This window comes from Leucoraja erinacea, chromosome 29 (genome assembly GCF_028641065.1).
Source record: "Leucoraja erinacea ecotype New England chromosome 29, Leri_hhj_1, whole genome shotgun sequence".
Lineage (NCBI taxonomy): Eukaryota > Metazoa > Chordata > Chondrichthyes > Rajiformes > Rajidae > Leucoraja > Leucoraja erinaceus.
In genome coordinates, this window is record NC_073405.1 from 9968806 (window position 1) to 9994556 (window position 25751).

General features: G+C 44.6%; 1 protein-coding gene across 1 annotated transcript in view; it reads left to right on the forward strand.

The window, feature by feature from the left end:
* Positions 1-24976, forward strand: part of LOC129711142 (PDZ domain-containing protein GIPC3-like) — a 56436-nt gene extending 31460 nt beyond the window's left edge. The window contains exons 4-6 of the mRNA XM_055658572.1: positions 8736-8848; positions 9950-10031; positions 17534-24976. Coding sequence (XP_055514547.1) covers positions 8736-8848; positions 9950-10031; positions 17534-17685 — 347 coding nt within the window. The 3' untranslated portion in view covers positions 17686-24976. The remainder of the gene's footprint in view (positions 1-8735; positions 8849-9949; positions 10032-17533) is intronic.
* The last annotated feature ends 775 nt before the right edge of the window (positions 24977-25751 follow it).

The window sequence follows — 25751 nt, forward strand, 5'->3', positions numbered from 1 at the left end:
GGGGCAACATCTGTGGAGGGAATGACCAGATGACGCTTTGGGTCGGGGTCCTTCTTCAGACTAATTCCGTCCACAGATGCCAGCACTTTGAGTTTTGCTCAAGATTCCAACATCTGCAGTTCCTTTGTGCCTCAACTTCCTAAAGAACCTTTGTCTCTCAGGGAGCTAGAACAAGACACCCTCTTAATGCAAAAGCCTGCCATGGTTGGAGTAATATTTGGAACAAAAACAGAAAATGCTGAAAGAACTCAGCTTCAAGGATAACATAGGTTTGGCAGCTTCCAGAAAGTCACCATTGAAGGCCTTGTGGCTCCACGTTTCTATTCACCTGGTTAAAACGGCTCTCTATTTTATTGCTTTCAAACACAAGATCAATGCAAGTTGCAAATCTGTTTAAATGAAGTCAAACACAATTTTAATATAATATAATATACACCTGGACCATTTCCGACACTTCCCTACCATTCCTTGCCCTCACCATCTCCATCGCAGGGGACAGACTTCTGACCGACATACACTACAAACCAACTGACTCACATGGCTATCTGGACTACACGTCTTCCCACCCTGCCCCCTGTAAAGACTCCATCCCCATCTCCCAATTCCTCCACCTATGCCGCATCTGCTCCCAGGATGAGACGTTCTACACCAGGGCATCGGAAATGTCCTCGTTCTTCAGGGAACGGGGATTCCCCTCCGCCACCATAGATGAGGGTCGCACCAGGGTCTCATCCATACCCCGCAACACTGCTCTCTCTCCCCATCCCCGCACTTGCAACAAGGGCAGAGTCCCCCTAGTCCTCACCTTTCATCCCACCAGCCGGCAAATACAACAAATAATCCTCCGCCATTTCCGGCACCTCCAACGTGACCCCACCACTCACCGCATCTTCCCATCTCCCCCTATGTCTGCCTTCCGCAAAGACCGCTCCCTCTGCAACTACCTTGTCAATTCTTCCCTTCCCTCCCGTACCACCCCCTCCCCGGGCACTTTCCGTTGCAACCGCAAGAAATGCAACACCTGTCCCTTTACCTCCCCCCTCGACTCCATTCAAGGACCCAAGCAGTCGTTCCAGGTGCGACAAAGGTTCACCTGTATCTCCTCCAACCTCGTCTACTGCATCCGCTGCTCTAGATGTCAGCTGATTTACATCGGGGAGACTAAGCGGAGGTTGGGCGATCGTTTCGCCGAACACCTCCGCTCAGTCCGCAATAACCTACCTGAACTCCCGGTGGCTCAGCACTTCAACTCCCCCTCCCATTCCCAATCTGACCTCTCTGTCCTGGGTCTCCTCCATTGCCAGAGTGAGCAACACCGGAAATTGGAGGAACAGCACCTCATATTCCGCCTGGGTTGCTTGCGTCCGGATGGCATGAACGTTGAATTCTCCCAGTTTTGCTAGCCCTTGCTGTCTCCTCCCCTTCCTTAACCCTCGAGCTGTCTCCTCCCATCCCCCAGCCCTCGGGCTCCTCCTCCTCCCTTTTTCCTTCCTTCTCCCCCCCACTCCCCATCAGTCTGAAGAAGGGTTTCGGCCCGAAAAGTCGCCTATTTCCTTCGCTCCATAGATGCTGCTGCACCCGCTGAGTTTCTCCAGCATTTTTGTGTACCTTTAATATAACCTTGTTAATGTTTACACTTTTAGAGCAATCCAAAGCAATCCAATACACATAGAATCGAAAGAACACAATCCAAATACAGAGCATTAACATCTGCGCTGTGTTAAAAACTTATCTTCGATATAGCAAATATTTATGAAAAGTGTAATCCAATAATGCGCTTAAATAATGTGACTGATGGTCTCAGTGAAAGGTTTGGCTGAATATCGGGTTTCAAAATTGAAATTCAACATTCCTCATTGCTCAAGATTCCTTCGGCAGATGCTCTCCGATCCAAAGTTTACCATATTCTTGCACTATTCTTGATCTACAACCCCCCACCCCATTGTCTCTGCCCTTCATACACTGTGAACGACCAGGATGAGGTAGCCTCTTTACTCTGTTGTGCTATATTTTATTTTTAACAAGGAGTTTTTTATTACATATTCACAGTTACAAAGTACAGCACAGAGCAAAATTGCTCAGCTTAGTTTAGTTTAGAGATACAGCCTGAAGATGGTTCTTGACCCGAAACGTCACCCTTTCCTTCTCTCCAGAGGTGCTGTCAGTCCCGCTGAGTTACTCCAACTTTTTGTGTCTATCATCAGTTCCTCCTGCTCATTGTTTCCTGTGTTGGCCGTGATGTTCCATCGCTATCCAAAGGTTCAGAAGGTCCATCTTGGTCTCTTTCAAGTCCCACACACGTGGCTTCAAGACCCAACCCGGCTTTGGATCAGGAATAGTTTATGGATGCTTTGCCAATTAGAAACAGATTTGGATATTGTTCCGTTTTAATTAAGTTCTTTGTTGTATTGAAACAAAGAGTTGTTTGAGTTTTCACAGCATATGGTGAACAGTATTTAAACATTAAGTGAAAACAGGACTTCTTCTGCCTCGGGGTATTGTTTGTGTATTTACACTGGAACTGTTACAACTTTGCTTTTTCATTTATATTTAGAAATGCAGAGGAACAATTTATAACTTTTAATTAATCGCATGCCTGGCACATTTGGAGTTTCCGGTTTAAACATTGCAATTGTGTTGTGGTTATTGGTCGGGCCAAGTTATTCAATTGCATGTTGAAAGTTACAGGGCATACTTTACACAGACGTATATCATATGCAGGTAGATGTGAGTCATTGCATTGAACGGTCATTAGGGAGCAATGCCCATGCCTTGATAGACACCAAAATGCTGGAGTAATTCAACGGGACAGGCAGCATCTCTGGAGAGAAGGAACGGGTGACGTTTCAGGTCGAGACCCTTCTTCAGACTGATGTCAGGGGAGAGGGAGATACATAAGGAATAATAGGATGTGTAAGGTGTGAAAATAGGACAAGGAGAATGGAGATCAAGGAAAATGTAGAATACATCATTGTTAGCTGGGAGAAGGTGACAACAAGGCAAGCAGAGTTAAAATGTAGTCGGAGACAGTAAGACTGATCAGAGAACTAGGAAGAGGGAGGGATGGAGAGAGGGGGAAAGCAAGGGCTACTTGAAGTTAGAGAGGTGAATGTTCATACCGCTGGGGTGTAAGCTGCCCAAGCAAAACATGAGGTGCTGTTCCTCTGTCACCCATTCCTTCTCTCCAGAGATGCTGCCTGTTCCACTGAGTTACTCCAGTATTTTGTGTCTATTTTCAGTTTAAGCCGGCATCTGCAGTTCCTTCCAACACAATGCCTGTGCCTTCACTGCCTCCCCTCCCTTCAAACATCCCTGGACTCCAAAGACACACATGTTTGTATAGTTGGCTTGGGTAAAATTGTAAATTGATCCCTAGAGTGTGCAGGATGGTGTTAGTGTGCGGGGATCGCTGGTCGGTGCGGACTTGGTGGGCTGAAGGGCCTGTATCCACGCTGTATCTCTAAATCAAATTTAAAAAAAAACCATTAAATAGAAATTGTTGGAGAAATCCAACAACTCAGGTAGCAACTGTGGAGGGAATGGATGGGTGAGATTTCAGATTGGGATCCTTCTTCAGTTTAGTTTAGTTTCGAGGTACAGCATGGCTACAGGCCCTTTGGCCCTCAGAGTGCAGATATTGATCACCCGTTCATACTGGTTCTATGTTATCCCACTTTCACATCCACTCCCCACACAGTGGGGGCAATTGTACAGAGGGCAATTAGCCTACAGACCCGCACGTCTTTGGGATGACGGAGGAAACTGAAGCACCCGGAGGTAACCCACACAGACACAGAGAGAACGTGCAGGTTCCACACACAGACAGCGCCCGAGGTCAGGATTGAACCCGGGTCTCTGGTCTGGTGAGGCAGCGGCTCAGTCGGCTGTGCATTCTCAAGGGAGGGTACCAACCCACATCGTTGCCCGAGCATTCCCTCCACAGATGCTGCCTGACCTGCTGAATTCCCCAACCACTTTGTGTTGTGCTCAAGACTCCAGCCTCCGCAGTCCTTGTGTCAGCTGAAGAATAAACTGTGGCTTGGCACAGATGTAAAGCGCTTCAGATTTCCAGTAAGTTCAGAATGTTTCATCCACGTGCTGTATCCTGGGGCCAATATTCAAAAGGGAACTCGACTTCCCTCAAGTAGGCCAACATCATCTGGTTTTAGTTTGTTTCTATCTCTTCACGCCTTCATTACCTCTGAAATTTCTTATCTGATATCCAGTAACAGATGTGCAAACGCTTGCTCCAACTAAGGACGAGGAAGATTATAAACCTTTCCCCTTCACTGCCCATTTGAGACTTTGTTTGCCAACCACCATGGCATGGAAACAGGCCCTTCGGCCCCACTGATCCATACCGTCCTATGTGTTTAAGAAGGAACTGCAGATGCTGGAAAATCGAAGGTACACAAAAATGCTGGAGAAACTCAGCGGGTGCAACAGCATCTATGGAGCGAAGGAAATAGGCAATGTTTCGGGCCGAAACCTTTCTTCAGACTGATGAAGGGTTTCAGCCCGAAACATTGCCTATTTCCATCGCTCCATAGATGCTGCTGCACCCGCCGAGTTTCTCCAGCATTTTTGTGTACCTTCCATACCGTCCTATGTCCCTGTCTAAGCTAGGGCCATTTGCCTGTACTTGGCCGATATCCCTCTCAACCACACAAACCACATAGCTCTCAAATGAGTCTGAAGAAGGGTCCTGACATGAAGCATCGCCCATCCAGGTTCTCCAGAGATGCTGCCTGCTGAGTTACTCCAGCACTTTGCGACTTGTTTTGTAAACCGGCATCTGCTGTTCCTTGTTTCTACCTTCTCCCTCTCATCTCTTCCTGTCAATATACCTGTCCAAAAATGTCCAAAATGTTTTTATTTGCACCCACCACTGCCACTTCCTCCTGCAGCTTGTTCCAAATACTTATCAGCCTCTGTGTGAAAAACTAGCCCCTAAGTTCCCCTTTAAACAATCTCCCTCTCCCTCTCCACATTTCCACATCACTCCCTGGAAACTAAGGGAAAGTTAAGCAGCTTCCCTACAAACTTGGCATCGTGTTTAAACCTGCAAAGAGGGCAGCACGGTGGCACAGTGGTAGAGTTAATAATAATAATAATACATTTTATTTAATGGGCGCCTTTCAGACATCTCAAGGACACCTTACATAGATTAATAGGAATAAAAACATATAATCAGAATAAAATAAGTAATAAAGACATCACAGAGACACAAATTAAAAACAGAATTCAATCCAAAAACAGAAAATCAAAAACACAATGTGAAGAGAGAGCAGCGGCAGCCAAAGCGCGCCAGCGTCCACTCTCTCTTCACGGCAGCCATCTTGCCGTGTTTGCAGCCGGAAACCCATTTGATAAGGTCCCACATAGGAAATTAGTGGGCAAAATTAGGGCAAATGATATTGGTGGTAGAGTGCTGACATGGATAGTGAAGTGGTTGGCAGACAGGAAACAAAGAGTAGGATTAACGAGTCCCTTTCAGAATGGCAGGCAGTGACTAGTGGGGTACCACAAGGCTCGGTGCTGGGACAGCAGCTGTTTACAATATACATCAATGATTTGGATGAAGGGATTCAAAGTAACATTAGCAAATTTGCAGATGACACAAAGCTGGGTGGCAGTGTGAGCTGTGAGGAGGAGGCTATGAGAATGCAGGGTGACTTGGGCAGGTTGGGGAAGTGGGCAGATACATGGCAGATGAAGTTTAATGCGGATAAATGTGAGGTTATCCATTTTGGTGGCAAAAACAGGAAAGTCGATTACTATCTAAATAGCGTCAAGTTGGGAAAAGGGGAAGTACAACGGGATCTGGGGGTCCTTGTACATCCGTCTATGAAAGTAAGCATGCAGGTACAGCAGGCAGTGAAGAAAGTGAATGGCATGTTGGCCTTTATAGCAAGAGGAATCGAATATAGGAACAAAGAGGTTCTTCTGCAGTTGTACAGAGCCCTAGCGAGACCACACCCGGAGTATTGTATGCAGTTTTGGTCTTCTAATTTGAGAAAGGACATTCTTGTTATTGAGGGAGTGCAGCAGAGGTTTACAAGGTTAATTCCCGTTATGCTGAGAGAATGGAGCATTTAGAACGGAGACGAGGAAACACTTTTTCTCACAGAGAGTGATGAGTGTGTGGAATTCTCTGCCTCAGAGGGCAGAGGCAGGTTCTCTGGATGCAAGAGAGAGCTAGATATGGCTCTTGAAGATAGCGGAGTCAGAGAATATGGGGAGAAGGCAGGAACGGGGTACTGATTGGAGATGATCAGCCATGATCACATTGAATGGCAGTGCTGGCTCGAAGGGTCGAATGGCCTACTCCTGCACCTATTGTCTATTGTCTATTGTGTCAAAGGTTATGGGGAGAAGGCAGGAAATGGGATTGGGAGGCAGAGATCAGTCATGATTGATGGCGGAGAGGACTCGATGGGCCGAATGGCCTAATTCTACTCCTATAACTTGTAAACTTGTGAACTCCACAAAACAAATATAAAAAAATAATTTTTCAAGATGATAACTTGGCAATGATCACGGAAAGTTCACCATCACAACTCTTTCACTTATAATTAGAAACAATTATTTCAGATTTCAGACACTTACTATCGTTCCAAATCATATTTTCTTTGGTTCTACTTAACATTCTGGCCTCTGTCCCAGTTCAGTGGGCACACATTTGCTTGGAAAATTTCAGATTAAAAAAAATAATGCAATCCTCCTCTATCCAAATGCAACTGGCATTTGATCAATGTAGCAACGTCATTGATCAAGGCCCATATCTTTGCAAATCCTCACCTAACCACTTCAGACTTTCTCCACACTTTTAAAGATCTCTTCAGCATTTATCTCCATTGCTAAGTTTTTGGTCTTTGGGCCTGTGCATTGTTTCTACTGATTCTTTGAATACATGAAGATTTTCAGGTTGAATGACGGTACTAATCCAATTTCCTTGGTGTCAATCTTAAAGAATGGATCGACCGGGCTTATATTCACTGGAATTTAGAAGGATGAGAGGGAATCTTATAGAAACATATTAAATTCTTAAGGGATTGGACAGGCTAGACGCAGGAAAAATGTTCCCGATGTTGGGGGAGTGCAGAACCAGGGGTCACGGTTTAACAATTTACGACTGAGATGAGGAAAAACTTTTTCACCCAGAGAGTTGTGAATCTGTGGAATTCTCTGCCACAAAAGGCAGTGGAGGTCAATTCACTGGATGTATTCAAGAGAGAGTTCAAGAGATAGCTCTTATGGCTAACGGAATCAAGGGATATGGGGAGAAAGCAGGAACGGGGTACTGATTTTGGATGATCAGCCATGATCATATTGAATGGTGGTACTGGCTTGAAGGGCCGAATGGCCTACATCTGCACCTATTTTCTATATGCCTATGTTTCTATGTTGAGCATTTGCATTGTAGGAGTGCAGTTACATAGTTCCCAGAAAATGGCGTCACAGGTAGATAGGGTGGCAAGAAATATCTTGGTACAATGGCCTTCATCGGTCAGAGTATTGAGTAGTGATGTTGGGATGTTATATTATAGTTGTACAAGGCAAGAGTGAGACCACATTTGGGGTATTGTGTTCAGTTTGCATCATCTTGCTATAGGAATATTTACAAGGATGTTGACAGGACTCGACAAGGCTATACAGAGAGGTTGAGCAGCATAGGGCTATATTCATTGGAGCACAGGATGCTGAGGGGTGATATTATACAGGCGTGTTAAATAATGAGGAGAATATGCGGGGTGAATGCACAGTCTTTTACCCAGAGTATGGGAATCAAGAACCAGGAGACAAAGGTTTAAGGTGAGAGAAGGTAGATTTAATAGGAACTGAAGGGGAAGCTTTTTCCATCCTGGTCGGCATATGGAATGAGCTGCAGGAGGAGGTGGTTGAGGCTGGTACTATTACATCATTTATATAACCAGGATTTACTCATTTTACTGGGCATATGGAATAAGCTGCCAGAGGAACTATAGCAGCATTTTAAAGGCACTTGGACAGGTTTAGTTTAGTTTAGTTTAGAGATACAGCGAGGAAACAGGCCCTTCGGCCCACCGGGTCCGCGCCGACCAAACGATCTCCGCATATTAACACTATCCTGCACACAATGGAGACAATTTTTACATTTACCAAGCCAATTAACCTACATACCTGTGTGTCTTTGGAGTGTGGGAGGAAACCGGAGCACCCGGAGAAAACCCACGCAGGTCACGGGGAGAATTTACAAACTCCGTACAGACAGGACCCGCAGTCGGGATCGAAGCCGGGTCTCCGGCGTTGCATCTGCTCCACCGCAGCAAGGCAGCGACTCTACCGCTGCGCCACCGTGCCGCCCTAACATGAATAGGAAATGTTCAGAGGGATATGGGCGAACTGCGGGGGAATGGGTCTAGCTCAGATGGGGCATCTTGGTTGATATGGATGAGTTGATTTGAAGAGCCTGTTACCGTGGTGTATGACTAACGCTATGACACTCCAGTTAAGTATCTTGGTAATTGTGGCTTTATTTGATAGCTTGAAGTTTATGCAATAGGCTGTTATTTTGGTTTCTAGTGACACTGCAGAGATGCCTTGGGATGGACAGCTTCCTGATGTTCCACCATCCAAAATGTTGGCAGCAGAGGAACTCTGCACTATAACATCAGGGCTTGGACCTGAACCAGTGCCGCTGCTTAGTCACCCAGCTTATTTTTGCCAATACATTTTCCATCTGTATTTTGCAGACATGATCGCTCGAAGGACAAAGTGCGCTAAGTCTACGGGTGAAGCAAAAGTTGGAAGCGGACGGGAAACTTTGCGTTTAAGGTCAAAGGGCTCTGCCACTGTGGAAGAGGCTGTAAGTAAAACCGTGGTTGTTCTCAACTCATCGTACATAAATCTAAAGTTAAGATCATTGTTTGTTGCGGCCCACGCACTTTTTTTAATCGGCACTCTGTTTATATTCTCTCTGCGCTGCCTGATGTATTTGTGTAGGTCGTGATTATATTCATGTTGCCTCCTTTACTCCATGAACATTTGTCATTTACTCCATCCGTCTACGCCTAGGTGGTTTCCGCCCACACTCCAAAGACGTACACATTTGTAGGTTAATTGGCTTTGATAAAATTGTGAAACTGTAATGTGTATGATAGTGTGAGTGTACACTGTGATACATTGGTCGGCCTGGACTCGATGGGCTGAAGGGCCTGTTTCCGCGCTGTAACTCTCAAGTCTAAAGACATCTGTTATCTTGAACCATTTCCCCGAAAGCAATAAAATGATACAAACAGAAAATATGATACCTTGTGTGCTTTGTGATTTCAAAGAAAATATAGAGTGCTGGAGTAACTCAGCAAGTCAGACAGAATCTGTGGAGGGAATGGACAGACAACGTTTCAGGTCGAGACCTGAAGTAATCTAAAAAAGAGTCTTGGCCTGAAACGTCGCCTATTTATTTCCTCTAGATGATGCCTGACCAATTGAATTTCTCTAGCAAGTTGTGTTCATAAGTTCATAGAAACATAGAAACATAGAAAATAGGTGCAGGAGTAGGCCATTCGGCCCTTCGAGCCTGCACCGTCATTCAATATGATCATGGCTGATCATCCAACTCAGTATCCTGTACCTGCCTTCTCTCCATACCCCCTGATCCCTTTAGCCACAAAGGCCACATCTAACTCCATCTTAAATATAGCCAATGAACTGGCCTCAACTACCTTCTGTGGCAGAGAATTCCAGAGATTCACCACTCTCTGTGAAAAATTCATACGTGATAGGAGAAGAACTAGGCCATTCGGCCCATCAAGTCTACTCCGCCATTCAATCATCGCTGATTTATCTTTTCCTCTTGACTTGTGTTCTACTCAAGATTCCAGCATCTGCAGTTCCTTGTGTCTTGAGAGAAACTGTGCTCATTCCTTCTTTCATTTTCAAAGAATCAATGTTTCAATTTTTGTAGCCAACAGAGTTCGAAGAACGAGCGACCAGGAAAGTGGACGATCTGTTGGAAATTTACATGGGCATCAGAGACGTAGAGTTAGGTGAGTGTTGAACCACACCTCATATTCCACTAGGGTGCTCTGTGGAACAGCACCTCACATTCTGAAGATAGACACAAAGTGCTGGAACAGGTAGCATGGGTAAGTGACGTTGCGGGTCGGGACCCTTATTCAGACTGATTACAGAATGAAGCAAGGATAACTAAATAAGCCAAAAGGAGCTGGACAGATCAGGACTGGCAACAGATGACCTCAGGCGAGGGGGTTCCCCGATGGGCAGATTTTTGGGCAAAGGTTCGATATAGAAGCAGACGTGAGCCCAAAAGAGATACATCATTGCCAACTGTAAATCTAGTTAATATACTTCATAATCCACTTGGGTCAGATGCAACCTAACAGCATGAACGTTGAATTATCCAATTATCAGTAACTAAGCTATATATAACTCCTGCTCTCCCGTCCCCTTTTTTCCCGCTTTCATCCCTGCACCCCATCTGGATGCGAAGTATTTCGCCCTTTTCCCTTCTACCTATATTCCTTCATTTTAGTTTTTCGATTTTGTGCCTCTTCAACCATTCCATCTCATAACTTTTTGTCTTTTCAACTCTGGCCTCTGTCCAACCATCTGCCAATCAAAATCCCGCCTCACCTGTATCCACCCATCACTCGCCAGACATTGTCCCGTCCCCACTTCTCTTCCAGCTTCCCCCCCCCTTCTACAATAGGTCTGAAGGAGGGTCCCTACCCAAAACGTGGCCTACCCATGTTCTCTAGAGATGCTGCCTGACCTGCCGAGTTACTCCACCACTTTATGTCTTTCTTTTGAATGAAGTTGAATCTGACTAGTTTCATGGTAGCTTTCTGCATGGAAAAAGCTTGTACGATGAAGTGGGATGAAATACTGTTCTCATGCTTTGATGCTTTACAATATTCCGTCACCATTTCCCCTTCAAAACTGTTGGTATGCATAATATATTTCATGAATCAAATCCAACCTCAACAAATTACTGCTCTCAATTAAGTAACGTGTCAAGCACTACCATTTTGTGTGGTCTGATGTTCTATAAATATCAGTCCACTAAATTTAAAAAACGACTCTGTTACTCTGATTTATTGTCATTGACCAGTTTACTGGAACGAATGCACGCTGACAATTATTTTTACATGTGGTTAAAATTAATCATATCATATTTTTCATTTTTTACCAATGAAGCTAATTAATCTTGCAGAACATTGACTCTTGCCCACTTTCCAACTCCTAAAATCATCCGGGTATATTCACGACTGAAACTATAGAATGGCTCGTTACAAAATAGTGTTCCCTTGCAAGGTCGACAGATAAGGGCATATGCAGAGCATGAGAATAAGTTCTAAATATGAGCTGCATATAGATATGTCCTTGCCCGTTTTGCCTTCAAAATTAAGGAGTCAATCAAATGACGTCTAATTGCAAGGATTCTAAGCTTGTAACAGCTGGGAATACAGTTTTATTATGTGACCTGAGCATGATTTAACAAAAAAGACACAAAGTGCTGGAGTAACTCAGTGGCTCAGACAGCATCTCCGGGCAACATGGAGAGATGATGTTTCAGGTCAGGACACTTCTTCACCCTATCCATATTCCCCAAAGATGTTGCCTGGCCAGCTGTTACTCCAGCACTTTGCTCCTTTTATTGTAAACCAGCAACTGCAGTTCCTTGTGCATCATCTCGTGAATTATCAAATTCTACTAAGCTACTCATAATTCATATTTCTATAAAATAGACAATCCACAACTCCTGATTACTTTGATCCCTCAATGTCTACAGGTTTCTCAATTTTACCCAGAAATTCCTTGGTTCCACTTATTCTTTAACACAAACCTGATTAAAATTATATAAGGTAGACAAAAGTGCTGGAGAAACTCAGCGGGTGCAGCAGCATCTATGGAGCGAAGGAAATAGGCAACGTTTCGGGACGATTCGGATCGCTCCATAGATGCTGCTGCACCCGCTGAGTTTCTCCAACACTTTTGTCTACCTTCGATTTTCCAGCATCTGCAGTTCTTTCTTAAAATTATATAATTTGTTCTCCAGCACTGTTTAATACTCTGTTTAATGCTATTCGCCTCACATTAGTCATAGCAAAGTAAAAGAAATATGAAAATAAACACTTCATTGTTGTATCTCAAATATAAACTAAACCGAACTAGACTAAATTGTTGTAGATTCACATGTGTACATACATCTTATTTATATGCTATGTAAATATATTAGTGTATAAATGTATTAGTATATAAAATTATGAGGCTTTGATAGAGTAGATAGTCAAAACCTTTCTCTCAGGGTGGAAATATAGATGCAGGATTTTTAGAGTACTCATAAAATACTCTGACTTTATAGTAAAATGGACAGCATCTCCATGCATATCCATGTGCCTCTGTGAAAGCCTCTTCAACACTACTTTATAGTAGTGTTCCACTTAAAGTCCTCTTACTTTAAGTAGAACAACACTAGTATAACCTAGTGTTTAGGAGGCTTACACAGATGTACATGGATATGCATTGGGATGCTATCCATGTTACTATATTCTGACCTGTTTATTTTCTCTTTTGGCCCTTGTGGCCAAGGGGATCAGAGGGTATGGAGAGAAGGCAGGTACGGGATACTGAGTTGGATGATCAGCCATGATCATATTAAATGGCGGTGCAGGCTCGAAGGGCCGAATGGCCTACTCCTGCACCTAATTTCTATGTTCTATGTTTCTATGTTTTGAACCACCTATTGTGCCCATGTGTCGTGTGATTAGCCTGGATAACACACAAAATAAAGTTTCTCTCATGTGACAATACAAATGTTAATGCGAACATCCTTCACGTTGCTCATTGTGGCTGACATGTAATTGTGAACAATTATTCACATAGAAACATAGAAACATAGAAATTAGGTGCAGGAGTAGGCCATTCGGCCCTTCGAGCCTGCACCGCCATTCAATATGATCATGGCTGATCATCCAACTCAGTATCCCGTACCTGCCTTCTCTCCATGCCCCCTGATCCCCTTAGCCACAAGGGCCACATCTAACTCCCTCTTAAATATAGCCAATGAACTGGCCTCGACTCCCCTCTGTGGCAGAGAGTTCCAGAGATTCACCACTCTCTGTGTGAAAAAAGTTCTTCTCATCTCGGTTTTAAAGGATTTCCCCCTTATCCTTAAGCTGTGACCCCTTGTCCTGGACTTTCCCAACATCGGGAACAATCTTCCTGCATCTAGCCTGTCTAACCCCTTAAGAATTTTGTAAGTTTCTATAAGATCCCCTCTCAATCTCCTATATTCTAGAGAGTATAAACCAAGTCTATCCAGTCTTTCTTCATAAGACAGCCCTGACATCCCAGGAATCAGTCTGGTGAACCATCTCTGCACTCCCTCTATGGCAATAATGCCCTTAAATGAGAAATACTATGGATGTTTAAATAAATAGAACATAGAACAATGCAGCACAGGACCAGGCTCTACGGGCCCACAAAGTCTGTGCATAATATGACGCTAAGTTAAATGAATCTACTTTGCATTTAGATCCATTCCCTCCCATATTCATGTGCCCATCTTAAAGCCTTTTAAATGCCACTATCCTATTTGCCGCCACCACCGCGCCTGGCACCACAGCATCCTGTGTAAAAACATCCACATTCACCACTCTGTGTAAAAATCTTACTCCACACATCACCTTTAACCTTTGCCCCTCTCCTCTTAAAACTATGTCCTCTAGTCCTAGACATTCACACTCTGGCAAAAAGTAGAAACCTTAAAAATAGGTGCAGGAGTAGGCCATCCGGCCAGCACCGCCATTCAATATGATCATCCAAAATCAGTACCCCGTTCCTGTTCTCTCCCCATATCCCTTGATTCTGTTTGCCCTAAGAGCTACAGGATATCTAACTATCTCGTGAATACATCCAGTGAATTGGTTTCAACTGCCTTCTGTGGCAGAGAATTCTACAGATTCACAACTCTCTGGGTGAAAACGTTTTTCCTCATCTCAGTCCTAAATGGCCTACCCCTTATTCTTAAACGATGACCCCCTGATTCTGGACTCCCCCAACATCGGGAACATTTTTCCTGCATCTAGCCTGTCCAATCCTTTAAGAACTTTATACGTTTCTATAAGATATCCTCTCATCCTTCTAGGGTAAATTCCAGTGAATATTAGCCCAGTCGATCCATTCTATCATCGTTTGTCAGTCCCGTTTCGACTGTCTACCCTATCCATGCCTCTAATGATTTTATACACTGATGTGGCTTCCTTCCATGTTGCGCCATTCGATACTATTAGATAAATATAACGGAGGCAACTCCAAGACTGCATACTGACATGCTTTGTCATGTTCATTCCTGGCTGAAGCATGGAGAAAAATACGACAAGTTTTCTTGCAGCCTTTAACATCCAATCCACACATTACCATATTAGGAATCATCAAATTCTCTCAGCCCACTCCTTATTTGCCGCCACTTTGAGTGGAGACGAGAGCAAGTGTCTGGCAAAGTAGCTAATTTTATTTCTGAAAGGCGATTTAAACAAAGTAGTTATCGCAATTAGTCATGGATGTGAAGTTGGGAGAGGGTGCGGTGTCTGTGGACTGACTATTTTCTTGAATTTTAAAGAAAACCCAACTATTTAAAATGACACAAAGTGCTGGAGTAACTCAGCAGATCAGGCAGCATCCCTGGAGAACATGGATAGGTGACCTTTGGATAGCGTACTTCATAAGACGGGCTGTAACAGTTCATGAAACATCCCACCACCATCTTCTAAAGGGCAGTTAAGGATGATCCTAAGTTAATGATGGTCTCACCTCCATCCCCATCCTAACTGCACCCCACTAAAGCCACACGTTAATAGTTAAATAATTGCTTTCTCAGAAAAAAAAGGATTGTGTAATGCTGTTATTTTCGTTATTGATCAACCTAAAACTAATCATTAAAAAAAAGACACAATGTGCTGGAGTAACTCGATGGGACAGGCAGCATCTCTGGAGCACATGGACAGATGACATTTTGGAATGTCCTAGTTCTCCATCAAACGTTGCTTATCGATGTTCCCCGCAAGGTGTCACCTAACCGTGTTCTCCACAAAAAAGTCACCTATCCATGTTCTCCAGAAATGCTGCCTGACCTGTTGAGTTATCCCAGCACTTTGTGCCATTTTCATAGACCAGAATCTATCTGCAGTTGCTTGTATCTAATTAAAATGACCTTGCCCAACATTGCACACATCTGTGTGCCAATGTGTAAATCTCCGCAAAACTCAGAAACGGTGACCCGAGTCTTATGATTCTGAAACCGCTCTGGTTTGGAGATGGAGAAAGATTCTTGTGAACGTTCATGGGATGTTCTGTCAAGATCTTTATTGGAGAATCCCAAAGATTCACAGCCTAAATGTCTCCCTCTCTCAGGCCAAAGTGGGTGATGCCTTTCCCTTAGATGGTCATCTCTAGTTCCGAAGCCCCCATGCCGGTGAACATCCTCTTGGAATAATTTCCTTCAAGCCCTCTAAGAACTGTAGATATTTACAACCCATGTGTAGAAAAGAACCGCAGATGCTGGTTTAAACCGAAGATGGACACAAAATGCTGGAGTAACTCAGCGGGACCGGCAGCATCTCTGGAGAAAAGGAATGGATGATGTTTCAGGTCGAGACTCTTCTTCAGTCTGAGGAAGGGTCCCGACCGGAAACGTCACCCATTGTTTCTCTCCAGAGATGCTGCCGGTCCCGCTGAGTTACTCCTGCATTTTGTGTCTATCTCCAATCGTCTTGGCTCTGCTCTGGGAGTAGGAGTGGGGGCGGATCTGGATCCACAACGGCCGTGAGCCCCAGGCTGAGCTCGGCGATCGCTTGCCTGCTTCTGCTGCTGTTGGAGGTGAGACGTTGCCTGCACCAGGGTGTCCCACTTGGCCGTCATTTACGCGACAGGCCGGTGGCGCTTGAAGACTTTGTGCAGAACGAAATCCTGGAGCACTGCGCGATACCGCGCGCAACTCCACCCTCCTCCACGCCACTCCATGCGCCTGTCCCGCGCCACCCACACGCTACCAGGTCGCGGATATGGCGCGCAAATGACGGCCAAGTGGGACAGGCCCTTTATACTTATCTCCTCTGCCGGCACGTGATCCATATCCCTTTGTTCCCTGTATTTCAAGTCAAAGGGGAATAGCTAATAGAATGGAGCTCCTAAATTGTATTCATTTGAATTTCCATCTTTCATCTGGTGTGTTATTAGCCATTTTGGCTCCTTGGAAGCAACCTGTTGCAGTGTGTGCGAAATGTATGATAAATTAATAAAATAAATCCCTGTATATATCCCTCATGATGAGTGGGGACCTCATTGAATCTCTGAATAGTGAAAGGCCTGGATAGAGTGGATGTGGAGAGGATGTTTCCACTGGTGGTAGAGTCTAGGACCAGAGGGCACAGTGTCAGAATAAAAGGATGTTCCTTTATAAAGGAGATGAGGAGGAATTTCTTTAATCTGAGGGTAGTGATTCTGAGGAATTCATTGCCACAGAAGGCTGTGGAGGCCGTCATAGAGTATTTTTAAAGCGGAGAGTAACAGGTTCTTGATTGGTAAGGGGTGTCAAAGGTTATGGGGAGAAGGCAGGAGAATGTTATGAGGGAAAGATAGATCAGCCAGGATTGAATAGCAGAGTAGCTTGATGTGCCGAATAGCCTAATTGAGGTCCTATAACTTATGAATGGTAGAGTAGACTCGGTGGCCCAAATGGCCTAATTCTACTCTTATAACTTATGAACTTATGAACTATTTTTTGCGTCAGGATGATATTTGGAGTCAAATGCAGTTCCTGAGCACACACCAAAAACCACAGATGAAGATAGAAATCTAAGTCACCAAACCAGATGTCTGATATGAGGAAATGAGTTCAAATGAAAGTCATACACATTTTGGGGAAGTACAGATATGTTTCGAGAGTTAGTTTAGTTCAGTTTAGAGATACAGTGGGGAAACAGACCCTTCGGCCCACCGGGGTCCGTGCCGACCAGCAATCCCAACACTAACGCTATCCTACACACACTAGGGACAATTTTCGCTCCTTGCACTCCATGGTGCTTTTGTGACAGGGGAAGGGAATCGTTAGTGGGCCAGAGGGATCTGTTTCCATGCTGAATCTCTAAACTAAACTAAAAACTAAAGCAAGTTAGGCAGTAATTATATTTTTGGACTACTAAGTCTTCAATACGATGGTCGACACAAAATGCTGGAGGAACTCAACGAGACAGGCAGCATCTCTGGAAAGAAGGAATGGGTGATGTTTCGGGTCAAGGAGAAGGGTCTCGACCCAAAACGTCACCCATTCCTTCTCTCCAAAGACGCTGCCTGTCCCGCTGAGTTACTCCAGCATTTTGTGTCTATCTTCGGTTTAAACCAGCATCTGCAGTTACTTCCTACACTCTTCTTCGATATCGTCTGAGTTTCTAAGCATTCAGAGTAATCCATGAAATCCTTTGCAGCGTCACAAAGTAATTACCTTTGTCATTTGTTTCTCGTCCAGCTGCAACTATGGTGGAAACCGGAAAAGATAAGAAGAATCCAGATGAGTTCGCAGAGGCTTTGGACTCCGTCCTCGGTGATTTTGCGTTTCCGGATGAATTTGTTTTTGATGTTTGGGGGGCAATAGGAGATGCCAAAAATGGTCGAATCTAACACGAGTAGGTATAATGTGCGGAATTCCTCCAACTATGGGTATGGTCTGACTCCTTGACTTTTCCCTTCCTTCACAAGTAAGCACTTTTAATCAACGTTGGACAATCTGAACTTTGATTACCGCATGTAATTAGAAATAAAAAAGACATAATTTCAGTTTATAGACACAAAAAGCAGGAGTAACTCAGCGAGTCAGGCAGCATCTCTGGAGAAAAGGAACCGGTGACATTTTGGGTCGTGACCCTTGTTCCCGAAACGTCACCTATTCCTATGAGCCTCACTTTGAAGGATGAATGCAGATTGTATTCTTTTGATTACAGCCAATGAGTGTCATCGTGGCATGATACAATATCGAATCGAGGTCCTTTATTGTTATGCAAGTCTCCAGCACAGATCAGGAAAGTCCTGTCACGCAGTTGACCATGGGGAATATTACTGGCCAAACATTTTAACTCCCCTTCCCACTTCTATACTGACATTTCTCTCTTGAGCTTCCTCCACTGTCAGAGTAAAGGGCCTGTCCCATGAGCATGCGACCTGCATGCGGCACGCGCGACCAAACTGGAATGCGGGGGGCGCGCGGAGGTCGAGTGATCCCCGTACAGGGCCTGTCACATCAGCATGCGCCTGCATGCAGCGAGCACGACCAAACTGGAAGCGGGGGCCGCGCGGAGGTCGAGTGAGTGACGTGAAGTTCGAGCGAAGTCCGCGGGAAGTTCGCACGTGACATACGGCGTCAAGACGTGCGTACGGTGTCGAGACGCTGCATATGCCCGTCTAGGCAGTGTGTATGGCGTTGAGGCAGCTGCGGGCCGGTAGGCCGTTGCTGCGCGTAATTTTTGAACACGGCCAGTTTTTCGGAGCCCCGCGCGATGTCGGGACTAGCACCACACAACTCCATATGGCTCCGGCGATCGAAGTGGGACCGGCCCCGCGAGGCCGTACGGCTCAAGCGACCACGTTAGGTCGCGCTTGCCGCATGCAGTCGCATGCTCATGGGACAGGCCCTTGAGGCCACATTCAAATTGGAGGAACAGCACCTCATATTTAGCTTGGGCAGTTTACAACCCAGCGGTATGAATATGGATCTCTCAAATTTCAAGTAACCTCTGTATTCCATCTCTCTCCGCCCCTCCCCTGTCCTAGTTGTTCTGCCTGTTCCACTGTTCGTATCCATATATCCCTTTGTTATCACCTCTTCCACAGCCAACAATCGACCATTGTGGGCTCCACCTTTCCTTGGTCATCGGTGCCGGCTCTGGTTTGTTCTGAGGAGTGGAGATATAGAAGGAGTATGGGGTTGGGCTCAGCTGGAATATTGTTCCTCCCATGGTTAAGTAGTCCTCCAAAACTCACTGCAAAGACCACAGGTGAATGATAATCATCGCCTACAAGTTCACGAGGAGAAGGAAAATATCAAGACAGCAAGACATAAGATAACTTTTTTTTCGCCCATGGTTGAATAAATTGAAATTTGATTTATTATTGTAACTATGTTCAACTTTGAATTTTTTTGTTGTTAATCCAGCAGACACATTTCTTTAGTTTGGATTTAAGTGCTTCTTGCATTTTATGATATTCTCCAAGCAAACAGTCTCTTAATTTACAACATAGAAGAGAGGCAGTTAACGCATTGGCTTCAAAAGCATGACGGACCCAAAATTTTCAGCACAGATTGTTAACAAAAAACAACGGCTCCAGAAATGCATTTGATTTCCCTGTGAAAGATTTTGTTTGAGCTTTTTCACGCTAGTAACACCATCTCCGGTGCGTGAAAGTATATTATACTGTGTTGCAAATAAAATGTTATGTTAGTCATGAGCCAAGAAAATTTGTAAAAATGGCTGTATTATAACACTATGCATCAGAAGGACTTGCATTGGAGATGTCCATTTTAATTTTGCACTTTGAGTATGACATTTAACATTTACAACTTGTAAAAGTTATGAAACTATGAAACTTATAGAACTAAAGTCTTATGCTGCTTGAGCCCCATTGAACACTAAGATGGCAGTAATCATTTGGTTGTAAGCATTTAATTAAGACTCATTGCAGTAACGGATCACTAATTGAAGGTTCACTTGCTCACTTATTCCCAGGATGGAACCAAATCAAACACTAGACGGCAGAGCTTTAAGGTGGGAGGGGCAAAGTTTAACGGAGATGTGCGGGGCAGGTTTTCTACCCAGTGGGTGCCTAGGGTGTGCTGCCAGGGGTGGTGGTGGAGAGAGATACAATAATGGCATTCAAGAGACTTTTGGATAGGCAAATGGATATGCAGGGAATTTAGGGGTATGGATTGTGTGGGTTTCCTCTGGGTGCTCCGGTTTCCTCCAATATCCCAAAGATGTGCGGGTTTATAGGATAATTGGTCCAAGTGTGTTGGGAGTGAACGGCTAAATGGGATAACTTAGATAAGCGATGGTCTTGGCATCATGTTTGGCACAAACGCTGTGGGCCGAAGGGCCTGTTCTTGTACTGTACTGTTCTATGTACTGTACTATGTTCAATTATTGGCCTAGCCCTGACTACATAGTCAATATCAAATGAGATTAACTATATGCAGAATTTTATCGAGGTATTTTGTATTACTTTTGAAGAAAAATCATACACCAGAGAAATTTGAAGCAAGCACCATTCAGTTTATGTGGCAATAGATTATGAGGCAATAGGAGGCATTAAATATTTAGAGAGCAGGCACAGATATTAGTCATGGTCAGATATCAGGCAAGCAATGACATAATACAGACGAACATTAAACAACACAGGAGAACAATAGTATTTCCTGGAGAAAGACACAAAATGCTGGAGTAACTCAGCGGGACAGGCAGCATTGTTGGAGAGAAGGAATGGGTGACGTTTCGGATCAAGACCCTTCTTCAGACCCGACCTGTCCCGCTGAGTTACTCCAGCATTTTGTGTCTATCTTCGATTCAAACCGGCATCTGCAGTTCCTTCCTACACAGTATTTACTGGAGTTTGTCTCTGAGCCTATGAGTCTTGGACCAAATTGAGAATGTAAGCTGGTGGTCAACTTGAGGAAGAATTTTTTTTTGCCCTAAATCTGGAACGTGCTGCCTGAGAAAGCAGGTGGAGGGAGGCAGGTGCTCTCAAATGAATGAGCATCTGAATTTTCAAAGCATATCAGGCAGCTGCCAAAGTGATGTATTAATGTTTAGTTTAAAGATACAGCATGGAATCTGGCCCTTCGGCCCGCTCAGTCTACCTCGACCATTGATCACCCGATCATGCTAGTTCTTTGTTATCCCATTTAGGCATTCACTCCCTGCACACCAGGACCAATTATCCTACAAACCCGCACATCTTTGGGATATGGGAGGAAACCGGAGCACCCAGAGGAAACCCACGTGGTCACAGCGACAACATGCAAATTCCACACAGACAGCACTCGAGGTCATGGCTAACCCCAGGCCATTGGCGCTGTGAGGCAGCAGCTCTACCAGCTGCACCAGTGTGCCATTCTATGAGATTAAAAATGGGATTAGTATAAATAGGTACTTGATGGGTGGAATAGACATGGTGGGCGGAAGGACCTGTTTCTCTGCTATGACTCTGTGAGTCTACGACAATCGGAAGGTCACCTTTTAACCCTTGAGCTAATTGTTGCCCTGAAATAATAAAGGTTCGATGCTCCTGCAGTTTGCTTGTGGCCACACTCTGGCCACAGAGAAGAGGAGTTAAAATGGTTAGCAGTCAGGGAGATCTGGTAGGCCTTGATGGAACGAGCACAAGTGTTTAGCAAAATGGTTGCAGGGTGTACGCTCGGTCTCGCCCATGTAAAGGAGGCCATTATCAGGAACACCGAATGCAGTAGATGAGGTTAGAGGACATGCGTGTGAACATCGTCGCACAAGTGAAGGGCGGTACGGTGACACAGCGGTAGTGTTGCTGCCTTGCAGCGCCAGAGACCTGGGTTCGATCCTGACTAACGGTGTTGTCTGTGCAGAGTTTGTATGTTCTCCCTGTGACTGTGTGGGGTTTCTCCGGGTTCTCCGGTTTCCTCCCACATTCCAAGGACGTGGAGGCTTGTAGGTTAATTGGCTTCTGTAAATAATATGGAAGTGGTACACAGATGCTTGATGGTTGCCGTGGACACGGTGGTCTGAATGGCCTGTTTTCACACTGTATCTTTAAACTGAAAACAAAAAACAAACAAAAGTGTGTTTGTATTGGATCGTTACCAATCTATTTTTGCCTTAAAATTACTGTGAATGGTGCATAACAATGTTGTACTTTCCAAATAGCTTCCAGACCATGGATTTTAGATCTGTAAGATCTGAAGTTATACTTGACCCAAATGTCATGGAGAAGCATTTGCATGAAGAATATTAACTAGAGGATGCAATCTCAATGAGCATGGAAATATTGTAGATAAAAGCAATGGCCAAGTGCTAGATATACAACAATATTAACGTCTCACCTTTGCCCGAAGCAACTATATTCAATCTTCTGTAGAATTTCAAGTGCCACTAAACGTAACTTTCAGGATTGAAGTGAAATCCAAATCACAATGTTAGAAACTTCTGATAATCATTGATTTAAAAAAAAAAAGAGGTCCTTTATTAAAGCTGAATTTCAATTTTGGGGCCTGATTTTGAACCAATGCTTTCACTGAGATCAGTAACATGCTTTGAGGGCATTCTTGGATTAAGCTTTTCATAAATATTTATTGCTATATTAAGGACAAGTTTCTAGCATAGCGCAGACATTAATTCCTCTGTATTTGGATTGTATTTATGTATAAGATTCTTTTAATTCTTTGTGTGTCTAACTTTGGATTGCTCTAAAAATGTAACAGTAAGAAGACCTCATTAAAATTATGTTTGATTCTTAATTAAAACAGTATTGAAACTTGCGTTTGACAACAATGATACAGTGAGCCATTTCGACCAGGTGAAAAGAACACAAATACTGGAGGAATTCAGAGGGTCAGGCAGCATTTGTGGAAGGAATGGACAGGCGATGTTTCAGGTCGGGACCCTTCTTCACTCTTGAGTTCCTCCAGCACTTTGGATTTTGTTCATGATTCCAGCATCTGCAGTTCATTGTGCCCTGCAGATGAATAGAAATGTGTCTTAGGATAAAACACATTGACCTGAGCATAAGTTTTACCCATTCCTTCGTCTCTCTGTTCCCTTTGGGCAGAAGATCCAAAGGCTTGAAAACACGCACCTCCAGACTCGGGAAGAATTTCTCCCCCGCTTGTTATCAGATATCTGAATGGTCCTTCTATAAGCTTGTGTACACCACTCAATTCTCCAACCTACCTCACTGCAGCCATTGAACTTTTCCTCTGGAACTGTTAGTCTCCCACAATGTTGAGAACCTTATTCTGCACTCTCTACCTTTCCCTTCACTTTACCTTTCATACGAGTTTGGCTTGAGATTGAGACAAAATGCTGGAGTAACTCAGCGGGACAGGCAGCATCGCTGGAGAGAAGGAATGGGTGACATTTCGGGTCGAGACCCTTCTTCGGACTTGGCTTGATTATATTCATTTGATAGCATGATCTGATTTGATTGGAGAGCATGCAAGCACAAGCTTTTCACTATACCTCGGTGGTACATGACAATAATAAACCTAAAGGTATATTTCACAAAATACAGCAACTCTGTCAACAAGTCCAGCTGATGAGAATGATTTTGTTCTTTGGAAGGGAACAATTCCCTTTTCAGTCACCCTATACTCAAGTATGGTGTAATCTGCCTGGATAGCCCACATAATAAAGCTTTTAACTGTATAGTAAACCTCGTTTTTACGGAAGTCTTTATAATGGATTTCAGTGGTAGCGGACGGACCTGTCAACCTTCGCGGCCGATGCTACCTCTGGCCCACACCGCCTCCCCGGCCACTTCCAATACCGTGTCCTGCCACCGCCGCTACCGACCCTCACCCGCTCTCCGGTCGCCCGTGCGCCGCGACCATTGACTCCGCTGATCCTCGCCTCTCACCCGGCCGCCAGCAGGCCGGGGCCGTCAACCCGCCTGGATTCCAGGCCCAGTCCCGGGACCGAGAATCTGAGGAAGGGTCTCGACCCGAAACGTCACCTATCCACATTCTCCAGAGACGGTGCCTGAACATGCTGAGTCACTCCAGCACTTTGTGCCCTTTTGTGTATTAACCAGCATCTGCAGTTGTTTGTTGCTACTGCTTATACAATGAGCACCGTTTCTCACTTATGGTGAATCTGTGGAATTCTTTGCCACAGAAGGCTGGAGAGGCCAAGTCAGTGGATATTCTTAAGGCAGAGATAGATAGATTCTTGATTAGTACAGGTGTCAGAGGTTATGGGAAGAAGGCAGGAGAATGGGGTTAGAACGGAGAGATAGTTCGGCCATGATTGAATGGCGAAGTAGACTTGATGGGCCGAATGGCCTAATTCAACTCCTACCACTTCTGACTTTATAGCGGACAATTGACAATAACGGAGGTGCACGTGACAATAATAAACCAAATACTTGCTCTGAGCTACTGTCATCCTCTTAAAACATAATGGTATAATCTGCATGGATAGCACACAAATAAAGTTTTTCACAGTACAACAAACCCTTGTTTTTACGGACCTCTTCATAAAGATTTTGGTTATAGCGGACGTCATTCGCTGCCGAGATCATCACCAACAATAATAAACCAGTATCGAATAGTTGCTACTATCATCATCACAAAACATGCCTGAAGAAGGGTCTCAACCCAAAACATCACCCATTCCTGCTCTCCAGATATGCTGCCTGACCTGCATAGTTAAGTGAGCTTTTTAGACTATTTAGACAATAGACAATAGGTGCAGCAGTAGGCCATTCGACCCTTTGAGCCAGCACCGCCATTCAATGTGATCATGGCTGATCATCCCCAATCAGTACCCAGTTCCTGCCTTCTCCCCATATCCCCTGACTCCGCTATTTTGAAGAGCCCGATCTAGCTCTCTCTTGAAAGCATCCAGAGAACCTGCCTCCACCGCCCTCTGAGGCAGAGAATTCCACGGACTTACCACTCTGTGAGAAAAAGTGTTTCCTCGTCTCAGTTCTAAATGGCTTACTCCTTATTTTTAAACTGTGGCCCCTGGTTCTGGACTCCCCCAACATCGGGAACATGTTTCCTGCCTCTAGCGTGTCCAAGCCCTTAACAATCTTATATGTATCTATCCTCGCCAGCATCTGCAGTTCCTTTCTACACATCACAAAGCATTCTTTGCCCCACTCCAGCCTCTCAGCTTCGGGTTGAGACTCTATAGAATGTCCCTGATGGGGAAATGTGTGGCATTTTGTGTTCCCACACTTGTCATCCTACATCCAGTCTGAGATTAATAGCTCCCCAAAAATAGAAGCTTTTGGCTGGATCTCATTACGATTTTCTCGAATTCTTCACAAAACAATGCCACAGCCAGATACTGCTTCCTACAAATCTTTCCCAGGTAACTCATTTGAACTTTAGTTTAGAGAGATTCAGCATGGAAACAGGCCCTTCAGCCCACAGAGTTCACACCGGCGACTAATCACTCATTCACACTATGTGTAGGAAGGAGCTGCAGATGCTGGTTTACACCAGAGATAGATACAAAATGGTGGAGTAACTCAGTGGTACACAAAATTGCTGGAGAAACTCAGCGGGTGCAGCAGCATCTATGGAGCGAAGGAAATAGGCAACGTTTCGGGCCAAAACCCTTCTTCAGTAACTCTATCCGTAACTCGAGTAACTCAGTGGGTCAGGCAGCATCTCTGGAGAATAGGAATAGGTGGACACAAAAAGCTGGAGTAATTCAGCGGGACATATAGTATCTCTGGAGAGGAATCGGTGACGTTTTGGCTCGAGACTCTTCTTCAGGCTGGTTCGAGATAAGGGAAACGAGAGATATAGCCGGTGATGTGGAGAGATGAAGAACAATGAATGAAAGATATGCAAAAAAGTAACGATGATAAAGGAAAAAGGCCATTGTTATCTGTAGGGTGAAAACGAGAGCTAGTGTGACTTGGATGGGGGAGGGATAGAGAGAGAGAGAATGCTGGGGCTACCTGAAGTGTGAGAAATCAATATACATTCATTCGGA